Source organism: Anas platyrhynchos, chromosome W, assembly GCF_047663525.1.
Source record: "Anas platyrhynchos isolate ZD024472 breed Pekin duck chromosome W, IASCAAS_PekinDuck_T2T, whole genome shotgun sequence".
Taxonomy (NCBI): domain Eukaryota; kingdom Metazoa; phylum Chordata; class Aves; order Anseriformes; family Anatidae; genus Anas; species Anas platyrhynchos.
The window spans coordinates 14671669-14698491 of NC_092620.1; the positions used below are offsets into that span (position 1 = coordinate 14671669).

The 26823-nt window shown below is 44.1% G+C and overlaps 1 protein-coding gene across 5 annotated transcripts in view; it reads left to right on the forward strand.

Annotated features, from left to right (window-relative positions):
- The first annotated feature begins 6787 nt into the window (after positions 1-6787).
- Positions 6788-26823, forward strand: part of LOC101790479 (guanine nucleotide-binding protein G(q) subunit alpha) — a 121014-nt gene continuing 100978 nt past the window's right edge. For 3 of the 5 annotated variants that reach the window (XM_072030622.1, XM_072030626.1, XM_072030624.1), the window contains exons 1-2: positions 7622-7759; positions 26461-26615. In XM_072030622.1, the coding sequence (XP_071886723.1) occupies positions 26558-26615 (58 nt within the window). In that variant the 5' untranslated portion in view covers positions 7622-7759; positions 26461-26557. Of the gene's footprint in view, positions 7760-26460; positions 26616-26823 lie in introns of all 5 variants that reach the window. The other 2 variants (XM_038169434.2, XM_072030623.1) reach the window with 2 other exon arrangements.

The following is a 26823-nucleotide window of genomic DNA, read 5'->3' on the forward strand; positions in this document are numbered from 1 at the left end:
CTGAAGAAGCACCACCATATAATGAGTTGCCAGAAGACAGAAAGCAGTATGTGTTGTTCACTGACAAATCCTGCTGTGTGGTAGGGAGCCATCAGAAATGGAAAGCTGCTGTGTGGAGTCCCACATGATGAGTTGTGGAGGCCATGGAAGGGGAAGGCGAGTCGAGTCAGTATGCAGAAGTAAAAGCCATACAACTAGCCCTAGATATTGCCGAAAGAAAAAAATGGCCAGCACTGTATCTCTACACTGACTCATGGATGGTGGCAAATGCTCTGTGGGGTTGCTGCAGCGATGGAAACATAACAACTGGCAGAGCAGAGGTAAACCTATCTGGGCTGCTACCCTGTGGCAAGATATTGCTGCCTGGGTAGAAAACCTGGATGTAAAAGTACATCATGTAGATGCTCACATGCCCAAGAATCGTGCCAACGAAGAACATCAGAACAACGAAGAAGTAGATCGAGCTTCGAAAACTGAAGTATCTCAGGTAGACCTGGACTGGGGACGTAAGGGTGAGCTGTTTGTAGCTCGATGGGCCCATGAAACATCGGGACATCTAGGGAGGGATGCCACATACAGATGGGTTCGTGAATCGAGGGGTGGACCTGACCATTGATGTCATCACACAGGTTACCCATGAGTGTGAGACCTGTGCTGCAATCAAACAAGCCATGAGGGTAAAGTCTCCCTGGAATAGGGATATTCCATAACACATGATGTCACACTCAGCAATAAAAGGGGGGCTCTCGTGGGGGAGGGGGCTGTCCTCCCAAACAACCGTTACACGTTTTGAGGCCCTGCTTCTCAGGACGTGGCCGAACATTGCTCGTTGATGGGAAGTAGAGAATAACTTTTTTTTTTCCCTTTCTCTCTGTGCTTCCACGTGGACCTTTTGTTTGGTTGGTTGGTTTTCTTTTTTCCCCATTCCCTTTTCCTTTAATTAAATCATTCTGATCTCAAACCTCGAGCTCTTTGTGTTATATTTTCTCCCCCTTCCTCTCTGAGGAGGGGGGAGTGAGAGAGCGACCATGGAGGAACTCGGCTGCCCACCTGAGTAAAACCACCACAGCTAGTAATAGGCAATAAATCTTACTGTCTCCCTACTCTGAGTTGGTTTTGCCTGTGACGATAATTGTGGAGTGATCTCCTCATCCTTATCTCAAACCTTGAGCCCTTTTTATTGTAGTTTTCCCCTTTCCCTTTGAGGAGGGGGAGTGAGAGAGTGGTTGTGGCAGAGCTCAGCTGCCCATCTGAGTAAAACCACCACAATGAAAGACTGGGTTTGATCAGTGCAAAGGAAGAAAAAAAGATGATAGTGTGGTGGTTCCCCAATGTTTTTTTTTGGCTCATGAGAAAGAAGACATAAGATGAAGCATGTTTAATATCGTACTTTGCTCTCTATGACAGTCTCACTTTATCTGTTGAATTTCCTGTAGCAGTGAGCAACATTATAAAATCTTTCCGGCAACAGGTTTGCTTTAAACTATGTACTGGAGACTACTTGGATAGAGGGATATAAGATTACTGATGTTACAGAGAAGGTTTATCAGGAAGTATCTGTACAAGATTAGATAACAGTAAGAATAACATATATGGAAAATAATCTAAAAATTTATGGGAATAATTTTATCTGTCATTTATCAACAGCCATTCACTCACCCTCCCCCTCCCTCTCTGGGATGGGAGAAAGAGAAATGGGAAAGTGAAGCCTGTGAGTTGAGATAAAGACAGTTTATTAAGACAGGAAAATAATAATAATGCTAATAGTACTACTAATAATGTGTACGAAACAAGTGATGCACAATGCAATTGCTCACCACCCACTGACCGATGCCCAGCCTATCCCTGAGCAGCCAGTCTCCCCACCCTAGCCAGCCCCATATTAATTTTTCAGCATGACGTCAGATGGTATGGAATACCACTTTGGCCAGTTTGTGTCAGCTGTCCTGGGTCTGTCCCCTCCCAGCTCTTGCTGCACCCCTAGCCTGCCCACTGGCAAGACAGTGAGTAGCTGAAAAGTCCTTGGCTTAGTGTAAGTACTGCTCTGCAACAATTAAAACATTAGCATGTTATCAGCACTCTTCTCATCCTAATCCAAACACAGCACCCTACCAGTTACTAGGAGGAAAATTAACTCTATCCTAACTGAAACCAGGACATCCATTATGGGTGTTCTTCTGACTTCTAATAAGTCACAAAGTAAATGGGTATAACAGTGTGTAATGGCTATCAGCTGATGACAGATCCAGGACTAGATGGTTCATTCATTAAAAATCTGAAGATATTGTTCAGGAACGATTTCTGACTCCAGTGATGTCAATGTGACTGGTACATACAGATTATTGACAGAACTGACGGAGGAGCTGGCCAAGCCGCTTACCATCATTTATCAGCAGTCCTGGCTATCAGGGGAGGTCCCAGTCGACTGGCGGTTAGCAAACATGACACCCATCTACAGGAAGGGCTGGAGGGTAGACTGGGGAACTATAGGCCTTTTAGTTTGACCTCAGTACCAGGGAAGCTCATGGAGCAGATTATCTTGAGTGTCATCACGCGACACTTGCAGGGCAAGCAGGCGATCAGGCCCAGTCAGCATGGGTTTATGAAAAGCAGGTCCTGCTTGATGAGCCTGATCTTCTTCTATGACAAAGTGACACGCCAGGTGGATGAAGGAAAGGCTGTGGATGTGGTCTACCTTGACTTCAGTAAGGCCTTTGAGACTGTTCCCCACAACATTCTCCTCAAGAAACTGGCTGCTCATGGCTTGGACTGCCGTACGCTTTGTTGGGTTAGAAACTGGCTGGATAGCCAGGCCCAAAGAGTTGTGGTGAATGGAGTCAAATCCAGCTGGAGGCCGGTCACTAGTGGTGTCCCCCAGGGCTCGGTACTGGGGCCAGTCCTCTTCAATATCTTTATCAATGATCTGGATGAGGGAATCGAGCACACCCTCAGTAAGTTTGTAGATGACACCATGTTCAGTGCGTGTTGATATGCTCGAGGGTAGGAAGGCTCTGCAGGAGGATCTGGAAAGGCTGGACCAATGGGCTGAGGTCAACTACATGAAGTTCAAGACCAAGTGCCGGGTCTTGCACCTGGGGTGCAACAACCCCGAGCAGAGCTACAGGCTGGGAGATGAGTGGTTGGAAAGCTGCCTAGCAGAGAAGGACCTGGGAGTATTGGTTGATAGTCGGCTGAATATGAGCCAGCAGTGTGCTCAGGTGGCCAAGAAGGCCAACAGAATCCTGGCTTGTATCAGAAACAGTGTGGCCAGCAGGGCTAGGGAAGTGATTGTCCCCCTGTACTCGACTCTGTTGAGGCCGCACCTCGAGTACTGTGTTCACTTTTGGGCCCCTCGCTGCAAGAAGGACATGGAGGTGCTCGAGCGAGTCCAGAGAAGGGCAACGAAGCTGGTGAGGGGTCTGGAGAACAAGTCTTACGAGGAGCAGCTGAGGGAGCTGGGATTGTTCAGCCTGGAGAAAAGGAGGCTCAGGGGCGACCTTATCGCTCTCTGTAGGTACCTTAAAGGAAGCTGTAGCGAGGTGGGGGTTGGTCTATTCTCCCACGTGACTGGTGAGAATAGATGAGGGGGAACGGGCTAAAGTTGTGCCAAGGGTGTTTTAGGTTGGATATTAAGAACTTCTTTACCGAAAGGGTTGTTAGGCATTAGAATGGGCTGCCCAGGGAAGTGGTGGAGTCACCATCCCTGGAAGTCTTTAAAAGACATTTAGATGTAGAGCTTAGTGATATGGTTTAGTGGAGGACTTGTTAGTGTTAGGTCAGAGGTTGGACGCGATGATCTTGAGGTCTCTTCCAACCTAAATGATTCTGTGATTAAATACATGACCCTTTGTTGCGGTTTAACTCCAACAGGCACCTAAATGCCATGTAGTCACTCATTCGCTCACTCTCCCCATGCACTATGGGTGAAGAAAATCAGAACGGTAAAAGTTAGAGATCATATGGTTTGAGATAAAGACAGTTTACTAGGTAAAGCAAAAGCCATGCATGGAAGGAAAACAAAATAAGGAATTCATTCACTACTTCCCCTCAGCAGGCAGATGCTCCGCCACTTCCAGGAAAGCAGGGCTAACCACATGTAATGATTTCTTGCAAAGACAAATGTCATCACTCTGAAGGCAGCAGCCACCCTCCCCCCCTTCTTTACTCTAGTTTTTGTTACTGAGTATGATGTCATATGGTATAGAAAATCTCTTTGGGCAGCCTGGATCATCTGTCCTTGTTGTGTCCCCTCCCAACTTAACTTTGCGTCTACCCCCATTCTTGCTGACAGGGCAGCATAAGAAGCAGAAAAGACTTTGTCTCCGTGTCAGCACTGCTCTGCAACAGCTAAAGACACTGTTGTGTTATCACTGCTATTTTCATCAAAAATTCAAAACACAGCATTGTGTGAGCCTCTACAGATAAAATTCACTATGTTCCAGCCAAAACCAAAAGTTTGCGCTTTCTACAGTGAGCATGTAAAAGAGTTAGTTAAAAAAGCTAAATCAGACTTCCTCTACTGGGGAAGATTACAGTATTTTTTGATGTTTGCAGATTTTTAACAGGACTACTGTGCCCTCACTTTGAGGAGGGATTTTAATCAGTTGATCCGTATGTTGGAAATTCATTGACTTGTGCATATCCTTTCTTCATCAGACTTGATGCCAGATGCTGCTTGCTGTGGACTTCAACTCAGTGCAGCAGCGTTTCAAACACAGAACAGTTGTACATCCATTGAATATTTCTTGTAACCTGCACCACAACGCCATTTTTACATTTTGGTGAAAATCCATTTTCACAGCTTTTAGGAGCTATTGTGTTTTAACCAGGCAGGCAGCTAAGCACCACACAGGTGTTTGCTCAACCCCCCCACCACAGTGGGATGGAAGAGAGAATCGTGAGGGGAGGGAAAAAAAAGGTAAAAGCTCATGGGTTAAAATAAAAACAGCTTAATAGGACAGAAAAGGAAGAGTAATAATAATAGAATGCACAAAGCAAGTGATGCACAATGCAATTACCACCTGCTGACCGATGACCAGCTTGTTCCTGAGCAGCGGTGCCCCCACCCCATATTTAATTTGTCAGCATGATGTCATATGGTATGAAATATCCCTTTGGCCAGTTTGGGTCAGCTGTCCTGGGTCTGTCCCATCCCAGCTCCTCATGAACCCCAGCCTTCTTGCTGGCAGAGTGGTATGAGAAGCAGAGAAGTCCTTGGCTTAGTGTAAGCACTGCTCTGCAACAATTAAACATCAGTGTGTTATCAGCATTATTCTCATCCTAAATCCAAAACACAGCACCATACGAGCTACTAGGAGGAAAACTAACTCTATCCTAGCCAAAACCAAGTCAGGAAGAAATTCTTGTGTTGAGAATTTATTTAATGAAGAAAATCTTTTTCCATTTGGTTACTTATTTGCATTTTTACATTTACCCAGTCTATAATTCAATGTATAGAAACCTTTATTGCTGAAATTAACACAGTAATCTAGGATAGACATAAATACATACATATACCTACATGCATATAAATTTTTTAATCTACATCAGGTAATAGAGATGTTCACTCATACTGAAATATCATTTTTAATAATAATAGGATTATAAAATGTAGACTAAAATTCACATATTTACTGGAATAAACATAGTTATAAAAATATTTCTTTTTTTTTTCTTAAACGTTTTTGTGTATATATAATATTTCCTTTCAGTACCTAAAGGGGGCCTACAAGAAAGCTAGGGAGGGACTCTTTGTCAGGGAGTATAGCAATAGGACAAGGAGTAATGGCTTTAAACTAAAAGAGGGCAAATTCAGTTTAGATATAAGGAAGAAAATATTTACTCCAAGGGGGGGGGGGGGGGTGAGGCACTGGAACAGGTTGCCCTGAGAAGTGGTGGATGCCCCCTCCCTGGAAGTATTCAAGGCCAGGTTAGATGGGGCATTAGGCAACCGAATCTACTGGAGAGTATTCCAGCCCACGGCAGAGGGATTAGAACCAGATGATCTTTAAGGTCCCTTCTAACCTAAACTACTCTATTATTCTATGGATTCACACTAAAACTAATAATTATATTATTGTATCGATTATTACACTCTCTTCATCTTATGGTAGACTTTACTTAATTCATATTGTCAGTATATGAACAGCTGTAAGAAAGAAGACATGATTTTCAAAACAGATGACAATAGGTGCTGGAAAGGACAACACACAATAAGCTAGATGTAGTAATGCAATCCTCTACCTACTTAATAGACTACTATAACTTTCTTGAAAGATTTTTCAACCTTCCCGAACAGCTAATTTAACGTGGAGGTGGAAAAAAGGTAATGACAGGTGGGAGAATTTTGCAAAGACTTCAAAAATTCACGAAAATTAGAACATAATACATCCATTGAATTGTGTGCCATCACTCTGAGGGCTACTAAAGGTTACCTTAAAATATTTTCTAGTACTGTAATTGAAGACAAGCTGGTCTGGTCTTAGAAAAAAGGATAGCAGTTAAAAGTATTGGTTGAATAAGAGTCACAAGAACAGAATATAAAATACAATATACTCATGACAATAGAACATTAGACTCTTATAAGCAAGGGAAGACACATCTCATGAAAATTACTCTATTTTACAAATAAGAGAATTATATTTTACAAGTTTATTTTTACAAATAAAATATTGTATTTTACAAATAAGGCTGTGTTTCACGTGGTCGTTTGGCGTGAGAAACCATCCACATTCTCCTTCCCAACAGCTGCGGGCCTGGTAGGTGAGGCCTTCAATAGTTCCACTAGCTGCTCACTCCCGACACGCAGCGGTGTGAAAGAGTGAGAGAGCCAGTAGAAGAGAGAAGTCGCCATATTTTTGCCTAACCACGCCTACAGATCCAAGCTATTGAAAACCCTAGAGAACTAGGTTCATGCTGTGCACGATCTAGCCGTACTTACTTTCTCTTCCTCTCTGGTAACAGGAACAAGTTGCGACAGCTCTCCCCGCGAGAGGCGCAGGCGACTGTACCGTGAATAAAGGCCTATCGTAAAGAAGCTCTCTCTACAGGCACGTACTAAGATTACCGGGTGACGTCGGACTTGCCCGCTTTTAGAGGAGCCGAAGTCTCGCTTTCGGACGGAGAGAGACGGATGAGGGCGGGGCGGAGGAAAAGAAAAACAGGATTAGCAGCCATTAGGATCTCCGTGGGAGGTGGTTACTTCGGAGGGTGGTGGTGAGGGACGTTTGAGGACCGCGTTGGTTGCAGTAGGGTGAAGCAGTGAGGGAAGGAGGGGGAGGGGTAGCTGTGCTGAGCAGCTCGCCTCACCTCGGTAGCGCTATAAGGGCTTCTCCAGGGGATATTTATATGTTGTTTGGTGTACGATTTAGAGGAGAGAAGGAGTTGAAAGCGGTCGCTATTTACAGGCGGGGAACGCGGGATCTGTGCTGCTGGGAGGGCTGTCGCTTTTTCCGTGCCTGTGCGTGGTATCGAGACAGCTCTGTGCTTACCCTTCAGTGCCCGGGTTGGGTCTCTCGGGCAGAGAACGTCTGTGTCCCCTAGGGCTAGTGCTGTGGTGGTGTGTGTGCGCGAGCATACGTTTTTACGGGGGGGTGGGGGTTGTGCCTGAACCAGTTACGAAGAATGACTTTGGAGTCCATCATGGCGTGCTGCCTGAGCGAGGAAGCCAAGGAAGCCCGGCGGATCAACGACGAGATCGAGCGGCAGCTGCGCCGGGACAAGCGGGACGCCCGCCGGGAGCTGAAGCTGCTTCTGCTGGGTGAGTGCGGGTTTTTACCGGCAGATACCCCTTAAGTGCCGCTGGAGGTGTAACCTAGCCAACGCCTGTGCTTTACATGGCGCGATCGGGTTCGGTCGCGGTCTGTGCACTCGCCACCTTCGCCGCGGAGCGGCCGTGTCGTTGGCAGCGGGGACGTGCCTCCGCCTCCGTGTTGTGTGTGCGCACTCGCGTACAGGCTTCACCAAGACGCTTGTAGTTGGATAAATAACTGTTTCCTATGGGTGGGTTTGATATGCAAAGAAACCCGGCCTTCTAAAACGGAGAGGGAAAGGGTGGCTGGAGAGGGAGAGAGATCGCCGATGATGGGTGTAGGAAAGTGATGAAAGGCAGCAGGTTAATGAAAGGACTAGAAGGGAAGTTGCTTTACAGATTGATGGTGACAGGCTTTAATATCTGCGTTGTTCTGTGAGCCTTGGAAAGGTTGTTGGGTCACCGGTTGCAAATTTTTTAATCCTCATTTTTATTTAATGAGGTCAGCTGGGATAAGGGGTTTGTGCCCAGACCGCTTTCAAAAGCAAAAGAAAAAATCAAAGCCCCAGATGCATGCATGAAGCTCAAGAGTAACCTGAAGTATGCTGAAGGTTAGCAGGATTTTTAATGCCTTTGGAATCCATCCAATGTTTAGGAAATAAAATCTATTGTATCATTTCTCTTTCATTAAAATAGAGGTTGTTATTTTGGAGCCACAAGTGTGCAAAGGCATTGTTTGTTTGATAGGAGTTCGGCTTGCGTTAAGATAAGCCTTTTGAATTAAAATGCAGTTGTCCATATCTGATGTGCTCTACTATGTTGTGTAGTTCCTGCAGTAACACAGCTTCTTCCTTAGACTAACAGGTCTTGAAATATGTCTGCACCAGTGTCTGGTGTGTGGATGAATGGGGATGTTCCAAATGGATGTGGGATGTTTATACCAAAGATGTTTGTCTTGGGTCATGTGCATGAAAGTAGTGACTTATATTGGGGGAATAAACTGCCTTTTCCTTTCATCTCTCTTTATCTCATTGAGGAGTCAGATTTTATTTTAATGCTTGCTTATGTATGTCCTATTTCCTACATTAAATATTACAGTTGGTCTCCTGTATATAGAGAAAGGTGTTGGGTTTCTTAAGTGTTGTTTTTTTTTTTTTTTTTTTTTTTTTTTTTTTAAAAAAAAAAGGTAGAGACAGGTATAATGCTACCAGTAATAACGTTGTCTCATTTTGGTTGGTGAAAGTGTTAGTTACTGTTTCAAAATCCAAAACCAAGATAAAATAGACACCTTGGATTTGCTTAATTTTATAGATGTTTAAATATAATTATTTAACTATATACATTTGCTTCAGGAGAGATAAATGGCACATTTGTTACTCAGGTCAAAACTGTTTCTGCATTTTCCTGATTCTTCTTGTTGTAATGGTAGACATTTCTCCAAAGTTTTTTTTTTTTTATTTTTATTTTTCCAAATGCATGAAACATTAAATCCCTTCTCTGTGGGATATATATTAGCATCATTCAGAGATTTGGTTCAAGGACAGAACCACTTCAAAAAATATGAAAATATTAATTAAAATGGTGAGATTGGGAACATAAATATCTGAAACTGCTTCAAGACATCCTTTTTTTAATTAACTAGACTTCTACTGTCCTATTACATGTCTCTTTCCCTCAAAACTTAAAATAGTAGTATTGTATTAACTTTAATGTATTAACATTATGTAAATGTTAGCAAACTTTTTTTTTTTTCCAAAAGTACTGACTTCTCAGTGCCCCGTTTAAAAAGTGTTGTTGAACTGAGAAGCCTAAGTGTGTTACAGACTTCTGAGCATGGGATAAAGTTATATCTGTTTCATCGTAAGGAGAGAACTAACACAGCTTAATCTGAGCTGTGTTAATTGGCTGCATGCACCTTAAATTTTTTGCAAGTGCAAAGTAAAACATATAAACTCTAAAGGTTTTAAGGAACAAATGCGCAAATCTATGCCTCATTTATTTTCTTGTTTAAAAATTAGATGTGTATACAAATACACATGTAGCAAGTATAAAGAAAAAAATCTGTGTCAGAAGATGATTTTTTTAACCTCCTGAACTTGCATAAATTATAGTGCTTCCTTGCAAAATGAAATATTTCCTTCCTAACTGTAGGTTATTGTTACTTTGTGACATGTACATATACACCCTTCTTGTGTGTTGTTAATATCTTTTTACTTTTCATGGGATCAAAGAGTTTAAAATGTTAGGTCATTTCTGGAAAACTTGTTTTTTACTTTGGAACAAATTCAGTCATGCACTGAATTTGGTTTTAATCTCCTGTATTATTCAAACTCTTCCAAATTTCATGCCTGCTGAATGCTTTGTAAAAGCTGCTAGGCAGCTAAGTGCCATATAGCCACTCATTTACTCTCCCCAGGTGGGATGGGGGAGAGGATCAGAAAGGTAGAAGTGAGAGAACTCATGGGTTGAGGCAGTTTACTAGGTAAAACAAAAGCAGCATGTGCAAGCAAAGCAAAACAATGAACTCATTTGCTACTTGCCATCAGCAGACAGCCACTTCCAGGAAAGCAGGGCTCATCACATGTAATGGTTTATTGGGAAGACAAATGCTATCATATCACTCTGAACACCTCCCCCCCTTCCTTCTTCTTTACTCTAGCTTTTATTACCAAGCATGATGTCATATGGTATGGAATCTCTTCGGTCAGCCTGGGTCGCTAATCCTGGCTGTGTCCCCTCCCAGCTTCTGGTGCTCCCTGAGCCTCCTTGCTGACAGAGCAGCATAAAAAGCAAAAAGAAGTGCTTAGAAAATCAAGGACTGCTCTGCAACAACTAAAAACATTGTTGTTAGAAAATTAACTCTGTCCCAGTCAAAACTATGACCATGGGGCAGCATAAGAAGTAAAAATAAATAAAGTTCTTGATGCAGTGTAAGCACTGCTCAGGAACAGCTAAAATGTTGGTGTGTTATCAAAACTATTTTCACCCTAAATCCAAAACAAAACACCATACAAGCTACATGAGGAAAGTTAAGTCTTATCTTGGCCGTGAACAGGACCCCACTGAACTTTAAATCAGGTAACTCTTTGTTATACCTCCCAGTTCAAATTTACTCTGTATATAAGCATTTTTTTTAATTTATGATTTGGATGAATCAAAACAACTGGTTTCATAGTAAATCTGAAGTATCATCATTAGGTACTCAGAGATTACATGTTGTGGTTTTACTTGAATGGGCAGCCGAGTTCCACCACAGGTGCTCTCTCACTCCCCCTCCTCAAAGAGGAATGGGGAGAAACTACAATGAAAAGGGCTCAAGGGTTGAGATAAGTACAGGGAGATCATGCAGTAATTATTGTAACGGGCAAAACAGACTCAAGAGTAGGGAGACAGTAAGCTTTATTGTTTATTACTAACAAGCTAGAGAAGTGAGAAACAACAGAAAGAAACCAAAAGAACCTTCCCCTCATCCACCCTCTTCCACCTCCTCCCCCCAAGCGGCAGAGGGGAATGGGGATTGCAGTCAGTCTATAGCACTTCGTCTCTGCCGCTCCTTCATGGTCATTCTCATCCCCTGCACTGTGGGGTTGCTCTCTATAGGTACCTTAAAGGAGGCTGTAGCGAGGTGGAGGTTGGTCTGTTCTTCCATGTGCCTGGTGACAGGACGAGGGGGAACGGGCTAAAGTTGTGCCAGGGGTGTTTTAGGTTGGATATTAAGAAGAACTTCTTTACCGAAAGGGTTGTTAGGCATTGGAATGGGCTGCCCAGGGAAGTGGTGGAGTCACCATCCCTGGAGGTCTTTAAAAGATGTTTAGATGTAGAGCTTAGGGATATGGTTTAGAGGGGACTGTTAGTGTTAGGTCAGAGGTTGGACTCGATGATCTTGAGGTCTCTTCCAACCTAGACAATTCTGTGATTCTGTTCCTCCCACAGGATGCAGTCCTTCCTGAACTGATTCTGTGTGGGCTTCTCACAGGCAGTAGCTCTTCAAGAACTGTTCCAGATATGGGTCCGTACCATGGGGTCCATCCTTCAGGAGCACACTGCTCCAAACTGGGTCGCCCATGGGCAGCAGCTCCTGCGTGGTCTCCTCTCCACGGGCTACAGGTCCAGTCCGGAATCTGCTCCAGTGGATGTCTTCCACAGGCCGCAGCCTCCATCAGTGCAGGTCCACCTGCTCCACCATGATCTCCTCCACAGGCTGCAGTGTGGGATGCTGCTCCACTGTGGTACACCATGGGCTGCAGGGGGACAGCCTGCTTCACCATGGTCCTCACTACAGGCCGCAGGGGACTTCTGCTTTGGTGTGTGGAGCACCTCCTCGCCCTCCTTCTTCAGTGACCTGGGTGCCTGGAAGGCCGTTTCTAACTCCTCTCAGTCTCCCAGTTGCTGTGTAGCAGCATTTTGATTTTTTTTTTCCATCTTAAATATGCTCTCACAGAGGCGCAAACATCACTTATTGGCTTGGCTCTGGTCAGCAGTGGTGCCCTTATCTAACATGGGGCAGCCTTTATATTGTTCTCACAGAAGCCACTACTGCAGCCTCCCTGCTACCAAAACCTTGCCATGCAAACCCACTACACGTGTTCTCACATGTTCAATTTTGCTGTTAATAGCTATGTTAAACAGAGTTGAGCATGCCCCTTCATCTATTGGGATTCAGTTGCATCAGGGATTCAGTTGCATCCAAATACAGACCATTTCACTTTAATGAAGTAGCTGTCCCAGCTGTCTGCAGCTGCACCAGTGCCTCACCAACCTCAGAGTAAATAATTTATTTTTTATAGGTAGTCTAAATCTACCTTTTTTAGTTTAAAGCTATTGCTCTTTGTCCTATCACTATACTCCCTGATAAAGAGCCCCTCCCCAGCTTTTCTGTAGGCTCCCTTGAGCTACTAGAAGGCTGTTCTAAGGTCTCCCTGAAGCCTTCTCTTCTGTCTGAACAACCCCAACTCCCTTAACTTATCTTCATAAGAGAGGTTCTCCGATCCTTTGATCACCTTTGTGGCCCTCCTCTGGACTTATTCTAACGTGTCTATGTCCTTCTTGTGCAGGGGGCCCTAGAGCAGTATGCAGTACTGCAAAATAGGGTCTGATAAGAGCAGATTGGGGGGGGGAATCATCTCTGTTCACCTGCTAGCTGTGCTTCTTCTGATGCAGCACAGGATACGGTTGGCTTTCTGGGCTGCAAGTGCACATTGCTGGCTCATGTTGAGCTTTTCATCCACCAACACCCACAGTTCCTTCTCATCAGGGCTGCTCTCAATCCATTCTCTGTCCAGCCTGTATTTGTGCTTGGGATTGCCCCAGCCCAAATATAGGACCTTGCACTTGGCCTTGTTGAACCTCATGAGGTTCGTGCAGGCCCACCTCTCAAGCTTGTCCAGGTCCCTCTCTGGGTGGCATCCCTTCCCTTTAGCATGTCAACCACACCACGCAGCTTGGTGCCTTTGGCACTCAGTCTCACTGTCCATGTCACCGATAAAGATGTTAAACAGTGCTGGTCCCAATACCGACTCCTCAGGAATACCACTTGATCTCCACTTGGACACTGAGCTGTTGACCTCAACTCTTTGAGAGCAACCATCCAACCGATTCCTTACCCCACTGAGTGGCCTATCCATTAAATCTATGTCTCTAATTTAGAGATAAGGATATCATGGGGGACAGTGTCATATGCTTTGCTTGAGTCCAGGTAGATGATGTCAGTTGCTCTTCCTCTATGTACCAGTGCTATAACCCCATCATAGAAGGCCACCAGATTTGTCACGTGTGATCTGCCATTAGTGAAGCCACGTTGGCTGTCACCCATCCCCTCCTTATTTTCCATGTGCTTTAGCATAGCTTCCAGGAGGATCTGCTCCATGGTCTTGCCAGACACAGTAGCAAGACTGACTGGCCTTGTAGTTCCCTGGGTCTTTCTTTTTTTTTCCCTTTTTGAAAATGGGGCTTATGTTTTTCCTCTTCCAGTCAGCAGGGTCTTCACCATGCTGGCACAAAATGCACAAAGGATAAAAATCTGTCAATAATCACCTTTCAGTTTAGTCTCTGTATCAATGTTATTCATTGGGGGAAACAATGTGCTTTCATAACATTTATGATTTAACCTTAAATTAATCCTGAAAAAAAAAAAGTTGTTTGTGGAACTTCCCCAGTAACTTTTAAAACTTTCCAAAGTGTAATATCATTTAGACCCATGTCTTTCAGTATTAATGTATCTCATTTAACAGTATTCATGGCTAATAGTATTATTGGATGCATTAGGCAAAGTATCACCAGCAGGTTAAGAGAGGTGATCCTTCCCCTCTTCTCAGCATTGGTAAGGCCACACCTGGAGTCCTGCATCCAGTTCTGGGCCTCTCAGTACAAGAGAGACATGGGCATACTGGAAAAAGTCCAATGGAGGACCACCAAGATGATTAAGGAGCACCTCTCCTTATCATTGTGTATGGATGTATATCTATATATGATAGAATATATTAGTGTTTATCTTCAAGAGTCAAATTAGATAACCTTAGAAACAGCTTCTCCGAAGAGATACTTACCAATCTAGTTTCAGTGAACAAACATCAAGAAACATATTAAGTATTTGCTCCTTTTCTAGTTGTAAACATATACTTTAGTAAGTACCTAAAATTGTTTTCAACTGTTAATTGTTAATATACAGATGGCTCAATAAAAGATAATAAGAAAAGGTTGCAGTGTTTTCAAAATAATCACATTTCCTGCTTTAATGAAGAGCAAAGAAAGTAGCCAATTAAAATATGCTATCCAATATCACCTTTTTTAAGCTGTGTGCATACAACTGAAGCATAGTAACAGTTTACCTACTTATATAAATTGAGGAGACTGTCTATTTGCATAGATATTTCAGATTACAGAAGGACAGGGAGTTTCATTGTTGGTTGGTTGGTCTTTTGCATCTTCAAGTTTTAGGGTTTGTTTTTAAAACAACCAACCAACCAAAGTCTGTCTCTTTGCTAATTCCACAAGTTCTGCATGTGAATCTTTCATTCAGTTAAAACAGGTATAAGGGAAAAAAAAAGCCTCCCCAGGAAAAAAAAGTTACAAAGATAACAAAAATCTGTTGCAATTAATATTAATTCAAATGGTTTACCTCCTACCCGTTTCCTTTTGTAACACACTGTTGTGGTTTAACCCAGCTGGCAGCTAAACACCACACAGACGTTCGCTCACCCTCCCCAACCCTCTCTGGGATGGGGGAAAGAAATGGGAAAGTAAAGCCTGTGAGTTGAGATAAAGACAGTTTATTAAGACAGGAAAATAATAATAATGCTAATAGTATTACTACTAATAATGTGTACGAAACAAGTGATGCACAATGCAATTGCTCACCACCCGCTGACTGATGCTCAGCCTATCCACGAGCAGCTGCCCCCCCCCCCGGCTAGCCATCCCTATATATTATTTAGCATGACGCCATATGGCATGGAATACCCCTTTGACCAGTGTGGTGGTTTTACTCAGGTGGGCAGCCGAGCTCCACCACAACCGCTCTCTCACTCCCCCTCTCCTCAAAAAGGAAGGGGGAAAAAATACAACACAGAGAACTCAAGGTTTGAAATGAGAAAGGTTTAATTAAAGGGAAAGGGAATGGGGAGGAAAAACAGATACAAAAGAAACAATCAGTCCGCGCGGAAGCACAGAGAGAGAAAAAATTATTCTCTACTTCCCATCAGTGAGCGGTGTTCGGCCACGTCCTGGGAAGCAGGGCCTCAAACGCGTAGTGGTTGTTCAGGAGGAACAGCCCCCTCCCCCACGAGAGCCCCCCCTTTTATTGCTGAGTGTGACATCAGGTGTTATGGAATATCCCTTTGGTTGGTTTAGGTCAGCTGCCCCGGCAATGTCCCCTCCCCATCACTTGCCCACCCCCAGCCTGCTGGCTCTTGGGGGCTTGGAAGGAGTCCTGATGCTGTGCCAGTACTATGCAGCAATAGACACAACACTGGAGTGATATCAGTGCTGTTCCAGCTACGAGTGCAGAGCACAGCACTGTGCGGGCTGCTGCAGGGAAAAGGTGACTCCAGCTCAGACAGACCCAACACAACCAGTTTGGGTCAGCTGTCCTGGGTCTGTCCCCTCCCAGCTCTTGCTGCACCCCCAGCCTGCCCACTGGCAGGACAGTGAGTAGCTGAAAAGTCCTTGGCTTAGTGTAAGTACTGCTCTGCAACAATTAAAACATCAGCATGTTATCAGCACTCTTCTCATCCTAATCCAAAACATAGCACCATACCAGCTACTAGGAGGAAAATTAACTCTATCCTAACTGAAACCAGGGCATATATCTGCTATAAATGATGATAAAACTCAATCTGAATTTATTAATATTTATAAAAGGCAAGTAAAGAGTGCTGGGTGCACAGGGAGTCTACGCTCTACCAACACGCACACGCTAACATCAAACTTTATAAATATACAGAACCTTACTTTTACATAATAAACTTGAGTACGCCTATACATATGTACAATCACAAAAGGTAACAAACAATCCTTTAAGTCTATTACTATCAATGTCCGTGACCAGGGAAGCATAGTTGGAGTTGGTAATCCTGGTTGAAGTGCTCCCATATCTTCCATGACTTCATTAATTTCTCTCAGATCTTATAACAGTCTCCACTTTCCATTCTTTTTCTTGATTACAAACACCGGAGAATTCCAGGGCTAGTCGTGGGGACAATATGTCTTGCTTTAAGTTGTCAAGCACCTTGGCCTTCGGGCCTTATGTATCCTAATCTTCCCGGATCGAAGAAAAACATATCCATCTCCTTTTCAAGGCCAATAGGGCCTGGGTCAAAAGGCACGTTCAGGTCACCAGGGGGCGTAACAGCAAAGGCCTGGGATGGCAGTAGCGGTGGGGCGGCCAATGGTGTAGCAGAAGGATCGGTGGACGAGCCCGCAACTCCCTCACTATCTGGCAAACCACACGTTTCTGACTGTGGCCCCACATGGCTCTTTAAGGCCTCAGAGACTGCTCGCCAGGTGCCGAGCAATCCCACTGCAACCTTGTCGTTTTTAGTTGCAGAGTCTCACACCTTGACCTCAATTTGGTCCCATATTTCAGGCTCATAAACTGTCTGATTGTTAATAAAGAGAATAAGCTGTGTGATAAATGACTGAGTCCCAAATAAGATTGCAATTAACGTTTACAATTTATTAAATGAATAGAGGCAAGCAAACAGCGCTGTGTGTGCCAGGAGTCTCTGCTCTACCAAGACACACACCTATTACATCAGGCAGCTGATTTTTATGCTCCTAGGCTAATACATATTCATCACTACTTCTAGAAAAGGCAGGGTTATTATAATTAGTTTCCCGGGGTTCGAACCCTCTCACGGATGACTGCGTATCGGTCTCCAGTGGTCCCTCTGGGGGGTCGCTCATACTGAAGGCTCATGGTCTTCCTTCCAGGCTTTGTCCTTCGGTTGTCCTTCAGCTTCCCCTTTCTCCTTATTTGGTAATCTCTTGGCCAGATATCAGAGACTTGTGCAGTGTCCCATGTGAAAGTCAGCAGTTTTTGAAAACTCCTTTGTTCTCTTATCCCCTAGACCCGAGTCTCAAGGTTTACCCTTCAAACCCTCTATTGACACGAACTGCTAGACCATTCCTTTGCAAGATACAAGAACTATATACATTAACCACTCTGTTTTTCTTAGACTTGTGGTTATACAAGGGTATGTAAGACAGAAGGTCACATTTCATCATGCGGCCCTAGTATTGTTCCATATTGACACAAATCAGATGAACACATTTCACAATCCCCCATCTTCTTTTTCATGGTATCGATTCATGTTTTCCTTTCCAATCAAGTCAATACTTGCTGAATTGGTATCAATTTTGGATCTTCTTTTGTTTTTATTATCATCAGGGAATGGGTTTTCTCTTTCCCTGGTTCTGGGTCAACAGGTATGGCAGATATTTGCATTCCTTGTATAACCGAGTGTATTACACAGAATCACACAGAATTTCTAGGTTGGAAGAGACCTCAAGATCATCGAGTCCAACCTCTAACCTAACACGAACAGTCCCCACTAAACCATATCCCTAAGCTCTACATCTAAACATCTTTTGAAGACTTCCAGGGATGGTGACTCCACCACCTCCCTGGGCAGCCTGTTCCAATGCCTCACAACCCTTTCAGTAAAGAAGCTCTTCCTAACATCTAACCTAAAACTCCCCTGGCACAACTTTAGCCCGTTCCCCCTCGTCCTGTCACCAGGCACGTGGGAGAACAGGCCAACCCCCACCTCTCTACAGCCTCCTTTAAGGTATCTGTAGAGAGCGATAAGGTCGCCCCCGAGCCTCCTCTTCTCCAGGCTGAACAAGCCCAGCTCCCTCAGCCGCTCCTCATAGGACTTGTTCTCCAGGTCCCTCACCAGCTTCGTCGCCCTTCTTTGGACCCGCTCAAGCACCTCCATGTCCTTCTTGTAGCGAGGGGCTCAAAACTGAACACAGTACTCGAGGTGCGGCCTCACCAGAGCCGAGTACAGGGGGACGATCACCTCCCTAGCCCTGCTGGTCACGCTGTTTCTGATACAAGCCAGGATGCCGTTGGCCTTCTTGGCCACCTGAGCACACTGCTGGCTCATATTCAGCCGACTGTCTACCATCACTCCCAGGTCCTTCTCTGCCTGGCAGCTCTCCAACCACTCATCTCCCAGCCTGTAGCTCTGCTTGGGGTTATTGCGCCCCAGGTGAATAGTCTGGTAATACAAGGTATTAAACATGGAATTATTAACAATCCTCCACATATCCCCAATACAACCTTCCCTATTTTAGCAAGCCAGTCACCGCCCACAAAGTTCCCCCCATAATCCTCTTAGATTGATTCCATTCCAAGTTTGAACTGGGACATGTGCAATTTTCTTCATTTCTTTTACAAGCTCATTTACAGCTTTTCCTTCATCATCAATCTCTCAACAGCAATTACTAAGGTTAAATTTTCCAGACTCCTCTTTCTTGTGCTAGCAAATAATCCAAAGCTAAGTGATTTCGATACAATTCAGTTCTCATCTTGGTATTTTGCTTTGCAATTAATCCAAGTGCATCTCTGGTTTTATTTACAACTATTTCTATTACAGCTTGTAACCTAATTATTCTATTAAGCATGTATATTGGGGTCCTATAGCCCCAGGATCCGTCTTCTGCCCATGTAGCTGGATCATAATAGGCAAGACGCCTTCAATCAAGGGGTTGGGCCCACTTTCAGGATCGATTTGGGCTTGTGTTACCTTTCAGCCTGTCAGGGTAATCCAGCTCCTGGAAAACTAATCACAATTTTATATGGGTTTAAAAAAGGTTCTTATGTTATTTTCTCGGGACAACCTCACCTTAGTGTGGGAGAAGTCCGGTCGAGGCCCTCTTACTTGGCGGTCAATACCCATAGGGGTTGCCTCCCTCGGTAGACCATACACACCGCAGTGGAGGGTCCTGCCCTGGTCTTGCCTTCTCCCTTTCCTCCCTTCAGACTTGTCCTCTTTATCTGGTGCCCTTAATTCATGCAGAGCCTCGTTGCCAGAATATTAGTCCTTCTTTATCTTTAGTTTCAGTTCCCCAGGAGTGGACTCCACCCTCCAAGCTTTGGTAGTTATGAATAGCAAACCCCAGTGGGGCGTTTTGTGCTAAAATTCCCTTTTCCCTTAATTGTTGTAGTTGTTTCCCTGTCATGATCACATATTTCTGGCTTTCATAATTCTCTATCAAAAAATAATCCAATGGCATTCCTTGGGAATACGGCATTCCATATAACATCTCATAAGGTGAGATACCCGTTTCACTATGAGGCATAGTCTTAATATTCAATAATGCCAATGGCAAACATTTTATCCCAGACAGTTGGGTTTCAATCATTAATTTAGCCAATTGTTGTTTAATCATTTGATTCATTCTCTCAACTCGTCCTGAACTTTGTGGATGCCATGGAGTATGGTATTCCCATTTAATGCCTAAGGCTGTGGTTAAGTCCCATAACACCGTAGATGTGAAGTGTGTCCCCTGGTCAGAGTACCAGTGGACCTGCTAGGGTAGAAGTCCCAGGTCTCTGTCATTCCTGCCTACAGCCTAAAGACAATTTCTGATATCAGGGGCCAATTGCTGTAGAAAGAGGCTAGCCAATTACTTGTTTGTATTCCGAAGCCAGGTCCAAATTCTTTTTGTTTGTTTGTTTGTTTTGTTTTGTTTTGTTTTCCATTGCATTTCAAAGTTGGTCCAAAAATTCCATAGGGGTTTCTTTTGGACCTTGTTGGAACAGATTCTCAATTCCCGATTTAATCAGATTTTGGTATTTACCATTCATTATTTCCGGGGTGACTGTAGTCTCAATGGGGGGTCGGTCAGGGGAATGCAATCATCAACAGTTCCCTGAGCGGTCCCATTGGCAATCTGAGCTCACTCATAAACTCAGGTTGTTTTAAGAGTTAACTGCTTTTCTGTTTCCATGACAACTCTCTTGGACCCATCATGGTCCCTCTGCCCCAGAGGGCTCACACCCATGATTTTGAGATCTCAGCCTCCTGTTGAGACAGAACTATTAACATTCCTACATCCTCTTTCCCTGCTCATTCAACTTCAAACAGCTCTGTTAAATACTACATGCCACACCTTTAACACCTTCAACAACTCTTTTAACTCTTCCTTTATCTTTCTCCAGCCTGTACTTTTCTCATGCCAACACCAAAGGCTCAGTCAGGGGCCAACTCTAATTCCGCTTATTTTCCCTTTAAGATGCTGAAACAACCTATCAGTATACTACATTTCATCCTATTTCCCTTCTCTCCTCAAAAACAACATTAATTGCAAGATAGCCTTATAGTCGATTGATCCATAAAGTGGCCATTTAGCTTATGTAGTGGCCACCATTGACTGCAATACTTAATTAAATTAAATATATGAGTGGCAGGAAATTCTGTTAGTCCCAACCAGGCTGCAGCATACTTGCTCTCTTCTGGATATGCGGGTATTCTGCTATTAACGTGAATGTTCAAAGTGTTATATATGGAGTGGTAATTCGTGTCGAGAAAATGGTTGATATTAATAAAGAAGGGGGAGATGTGGGAGTATGGCAATGGGGGTCGGAAAGCCCCATCTCTGATGATAACATCAGGCTCTTAACGATGAGGCCATCAGGAATATAAAAGAGTTTAGAAGGAACAAAGAAGGATGATTCAGGAGACTCCATGCAGTCTCAGGTTGCTTGTTCTCCAGCCATTAAGGCATGGAAGTTTCTGGGTGTTTACTGTTGTTTTTATATGCAAAGTTGTTTGACCAATGAAAAGTTGTTTTGAAAAGAACTGCTGAGGGGAGAAGGGTATAAGAGGGGAGCCTGGCCTCATGATAAAAAAAAGGCAACATGATGAAGTTATGTCATCAATAAAGAAGTAGAAAGAAGGAATGAAGAGGAAAAGGCTAGCAGAACGGAGACCAGGACGGGAACAGGCACATTGATCGCCTCATGAAGATGGGTGCGGCCAAACTCAGCAAACTGCTCAGAGAAGCTCATACAGAAAGTCGCTGGAAATGGGTGTACTGGAGCTGGGAAGAAGCTCAAGCTGAGAGAAGCGGACCCGCGCACATAACTGCCCCTCGTTTGTAAGCAGTTGTGCATTATGGGGAATCATACATCTTTAGAAACAAAGACTGTCCTGGTAACCTTACAGCTTATTCTCCTTATTAATGTTATAAATGAGGTCTCAATCTGAATTTTGTAATATTTATAAAACAAATATTTCTAAAAGGTTTAAAAGGCAAGTAAACAGCGCTGGGTGTGTGGGGAGTCTACGCTCCACCAACATGCACACACGAACATCAAACATTCTAAATATACAGAACATTGCTTTACATACTAAACACAAGTACATGTATGCCTATACATACGTACAATCCAGAAAGGTAACAAACAATCCTTTAAGTTCCATAACTTACTAAAATCGAGTACGCCTATACATATTCACGATCAGAAAAGGTAACAAACAATCCTTTAAGTTCCATGACTTAACATTCTCCATTTTCCACTCCTTTTCTTGATTACAAACAAGTCTCCATTTTCCATTCCTTTTGAACAATATGTCTTGCTTTAAGTTGTCAAGCAACTCAGTCTTCAGGCCTTATGAATCCCGTTCTTCCCAGATCGAAGAAAAGCATATCCATCTCCTTTTCAAGGCCAATAGGCCTGGGTCAAAAGGCACGTCCAGGTCAGCAGGGGACGTAACAGCAAAAGCCTTCAATGGCTGTAGCAGCAGAGGGGCCCATGACGTAGCAGTCAGATCAGTAAAGGAGCCCGCAACTCCCTCACTATCTGGCAAACGACACGTTTCTGACTGTGGCCCCACATGGCTCTTTAAGGCCTCAGAGTCTGCTCGCCAGGTGACGAGCAATCCCACTGCAACCTTGTCATTTTTAGTTACAGAGTCTCACACCTTGACCTCAATTTGGTCCCATATTTCAGGCTCATAAACTGTCTGATTGTTAAGGAGAATAAACTGTAAGGTTACCAGGACAGTCTTTGTTCCTAAGGACGTATGATTCCCCATAATGCGCAACTGCTTACCAGGGAGGGGCAGTTGTGTGCACAGGTCCGCTTCTCTCAGCTCGAGCTTCTCTCCAGCTCCAGTGCGCCTATTTCCAGCAACTGTCTGTACGAGCTTCTTTGAGCAGTTTGCTGAGTTTGGCCGGACCTATCTTTATGAGGCAATCAAAGTGCCAGTTCCCATCCTGGTCTCCATGCTGCCAGCCTGTTCCTCTTCACTTCTTTTTCCTGCTTCTTTATTGATGACATAACTTCATTGTGTTGCCTTACTTTTTTTTTTTTTTTAATCTTGAGGGCAGTTTCCCCTCTTATACCCTTCTCTCCACAGCAGTTCTTTTCAAAACAACTTTTCATTGATCAAACAACTTTGAATGTAACAACAACAGCAAACACCCAGAAACCTCCATGCCTTAAGGGCTGGAGAACAAGAGAACCATCTGGAGAACAAGAAACCGGAGACTGCATGGAGTCTCCTGAATCACCCTTTGTTCCCTCTAAACTCTTTTGTATTCCTGATGGCCTCATCCTTAAGAGTTTAATGTTATCTCAACCACAGGGCTTCCCAACCCCCATGGCCACATTCCCAAATCTCCTCCTTCTTTATTAATATCAACCATTTTCTCAACAGGAATTACCACTCCATATATAACATTAACAATTGGACAGTTTATGATCCTGAAACATGGGACCAAATTGATGTCAAGGTGTGGGACTGTGCAACTAAAAACCACAAGGTTGCGGCGGGATTGCTCAGCACCTGGTCTCTGAGGCCTTAAAGAGCCATGTGGGGCCACAGTCAGAAACGTGTGGTTTGCCAGACAGTGAGGGAGCTGCGAGCTCGTCTACCGATCCTTGTGCTCTACACCATTGGCCCCTCTGCTGCTATAGCTATCCCAGGCTTTTGCTGTTACGCCCCCTGGTGACCTGGACGTGCCTTTTGACACAAGCCCTATTGGCCTTGAAAAGGAGATGGATATGCTTTTTTTCGATCTGGGAAGAACGGGATACATAAGGCCCGAAGGCCAAGTTGCTTGACAACTTAAAGCAAGACATATTGTTCAAAAGGAATGGAAAATGGAGACTTGTTAGTAATCAAGAAAAGGAATGGAAAATGGAGGTTGTTAAGTCATGGAACTTAAAGAATTGTTTGTTACCTTTTCTTATTGTATAGGCATACTCGGGTTTTGTATGTAAAAGCAATGTTCTGTATATTTAGAATGTTTGATGTTCGTGTGTGCATGTTGGTAGAGCGTAGACTGCCCGTACACCCAGCACCGTTTACTTACCTTTTATACCTTTTGTTAAATATTTCTTTTGTAAATATTACAAAATTCAGATTGAGTTGAGACTTCATTTATAACACAACCGAATCGCACCCAACCAAACGGTGAATATATATACATATTTATATATGTAAATACTTACAACTTCGTCATCTTCGTTCGGGTCTTCGTGTGCAGAATTACGGGCAAAATACAGTCCTGAAGTGTGCAAGGGAGCTCATAAAAAAATCAAACTCTTTGCTTACCTTTATTCAGATTCAAGATGGCGTTAGTCCCGACCCAACTTGAACAGGAGCCACCAAATGGTGGGGCACCTCTCCTAGATCAAATCAGAATTCAGGAACCAAAGCCATCCCGGATGAGCCCCCAATTATGATAAATGACTGAGTCCCAAATAGGATTGCAATTAAAGTTTACAATTCATTAAAGGAATAGAGGTAAGCCAACAGCGCTGGGTGCGCCGGGAGTCTCTGCTCCACCAAGATGCACACCAGTTACATCAAGCAGCTGATTTTCATGCTCCTAGTCTAATACATATTCATTACTACTTCTAGAAAAAACAGGATTATTATAATTAGGAGCACAGAGCACATTCTTTACATCTGGTCCTGTTTGGACTGGCCCAAGGGCTACTGCATGCGCTATTTCCTGCTTAATTTGTTCAAAGGATTTGTCGTTGATCAGGGCCCCGTTCAAAATCATTCTTCTTACGGGTTACTTGGTAGAGCGGGTTTACAATCAGACTGTAAATTGGAATGTGCATTCTCCAAAACCCCACAACACCTAGGAAAGTCTGTGTTTCTTTTTTGCTAGTTGGTGGAGACATAGCTGTTATTTTGTTGATCACATCCATTGGGATTTGACGACGTCCAACTTGCCATTTTATTCCTAAAAACTGGATCTCTCGTGCAGGTCCTTTGACTTTATTTTGTTTTATGGCAAAACCGGCTTTCAGAAGGATTTGGACTATTTTCTTTCCTTTCTCGAAAACTTCCTCTGCTGTGTCACCCCACACAATAATGTCATCGATGTACTGCAGGTGTTCAGGAGCTTCCCCCTGCTCCAGCGCAGACTGGATCAGTCCATGGCAAATGGTAGGGCTGTGTTTCCACCCCTGGGGTAGTTGATTCCAAGTATATTGGACTCCCTCCAAGTGAAAGCAAACTGTGGCCTGCACTCTGCTGCTAGAGGGATGGAGAAAAATGCATTAGCGATATCAATTGTGGCGTACCACTTAGCTGCCTTCAGTTCTAGTTCATACTGGAGTTCTAGCATGTCCGGCACTGCAGCACTCAGTAGTGGCGTGACTTCGTTCAGGCCACGATAGTCCACTGTTAGTCTCCACTTGCCATTAGACTTTTGCGCTGACCATATGGTGTTATTAAAAGGGAATGAGTCTTGCTGATCACTCCTTGGCTCTCCAGTTGACAAATTAGCTTATGGATGGGAATCAGGGAGTCTTGTTTGGTGCGATATTGCCGTCGGTGCACAGCTGTGGTAGCGATTGGCACTTGCTGTTCTTCGACCCTCAGCAACCCTGCAACAGAAAGGTCCTCCGAGAGACTGGCAAGGTAGACAACTGTTTAATGTCCTCTGTCTCTAAGGCAGCTATGCCAAAAGCCCACCGGAACCCTTTTGGGTCCTTGAAATATCCTCTTCTAAGGTAGTCTATGCCAAGGATGCACAGAGCATCCAGGCCAGTCACAATATGGTGCTTTTGCCACTCATTCCCAGTCAGACTCACTTCAGTCTCCAATACAGTTAACTGCTGGGATCCCCCTGTCACTCCATAAATACAGATGGGCTCTGGCCCTTTATAGCTTGATGGCATTAGAGTACATTGTGCACCAGTGTCTACTAAAGCCTTATACTTCTGTGTGTCTGATGTGCCAGGCCATCGAATCCACACAGTCCAATAAACTTGATTGTCCATTTCCTCCCCCTGGCTGGAGGCAGGGCCCCCCCTAATCCTGGTTAGAAACTTCTTCATTTCTGTATTTGAAGGACTGTCTGCTGGAAGTTGGAGCAGCAAACTTTTCAGAGAATCCCCTTTTCCCGATTGTTTTCTTTTGCAACTCACATACCCGTGCCTCTAGGGTCGTGGTAGATTTTCCATCCCATTTTCTCATGTCCTCTCCATGGTCTCATAAGTAAAACCACAGGGTGGCACTGGGTGTATAGCCACCATATCGTCTTCCTTGTGTGGATGAACGCTTACCCCTGATGGCTGAGACACTGGTTTGTACAGGTGGGGAGGAAAATAATCTCTCTTCAAGTTGGTGGAACATTTCAGACAATTTATTTAAAGTATTCTCTTTTAGTTGGTGGACACTGGCTTGTTCAGGTGGGGAGGAAGGTAAATTCTGTTTAAGTTGGTGGAACTCTTCAGAAAATTTCTCCACAGCTGAGATGCAGGCCTGTAAGGAAGAGGAGAAACTTTCTTTGTAGTGTCATATTGCAGGAAGAATGGGCGAAAATATGACAGACACCAGTATGGTCAGATCATGCTCTCTCTTTATTACCCAAATAGCCTGATTTTATAGCACATTTAATAGGGGTGGATAGTGTCTCACACAAGATTATTGGTCAAAAGCATTCAGACAAACAACTGCAAGAAAACAACCCCACCTGCAAGAAAACAACCCCCTTGTGATTAGCAGTCACGTAGATCTCGTCCTTGAAGCCAGCTGCTGGCAACAATATTTTTTAATTCCTCAGTCAGGCAATATGGGAACATTGTCATGGGAACTTCTCGTAGTTGTCCTGGTAGCTTGGTTTGCTCAGCTGCAGCCAGTCATGGCCTCCTTGCTGTTTCAAAAATCCCTCAACACTGCCAGAGTTGTTTAGCCACTTCATCCACTGTGGGTTCCTCATCCTCTTTCCAGGCCATTATTGCCAATGAACTGGCATATGATGATGGTGCACTCCGTACAAACTTCCGCCACATGGGTCGTGTACACCTGACTTCATCTGGATCTGTGGATGTTTGTCCGAGGTCTGGATCCTCATAAATCACCTCCCGTACGGCTAATTCCCTCAGGTACTGGATTCCCTTCTCCATATAGTGATCCACTTGCCTGGTAGACATACAAGTTCTTCCTTGAAGGGATACCTTTCCCTCACAGCTGAGAGGAGACGCCTCCAGAGGCTGTGAGATTGTGCTCCATCTGCAATTGCTTTGTCAATGCCTGCGTCTCTAGCAAGGGATCCCAGCCGCCTGGCTTCCCTGCCCTCTAATTCCACACAAT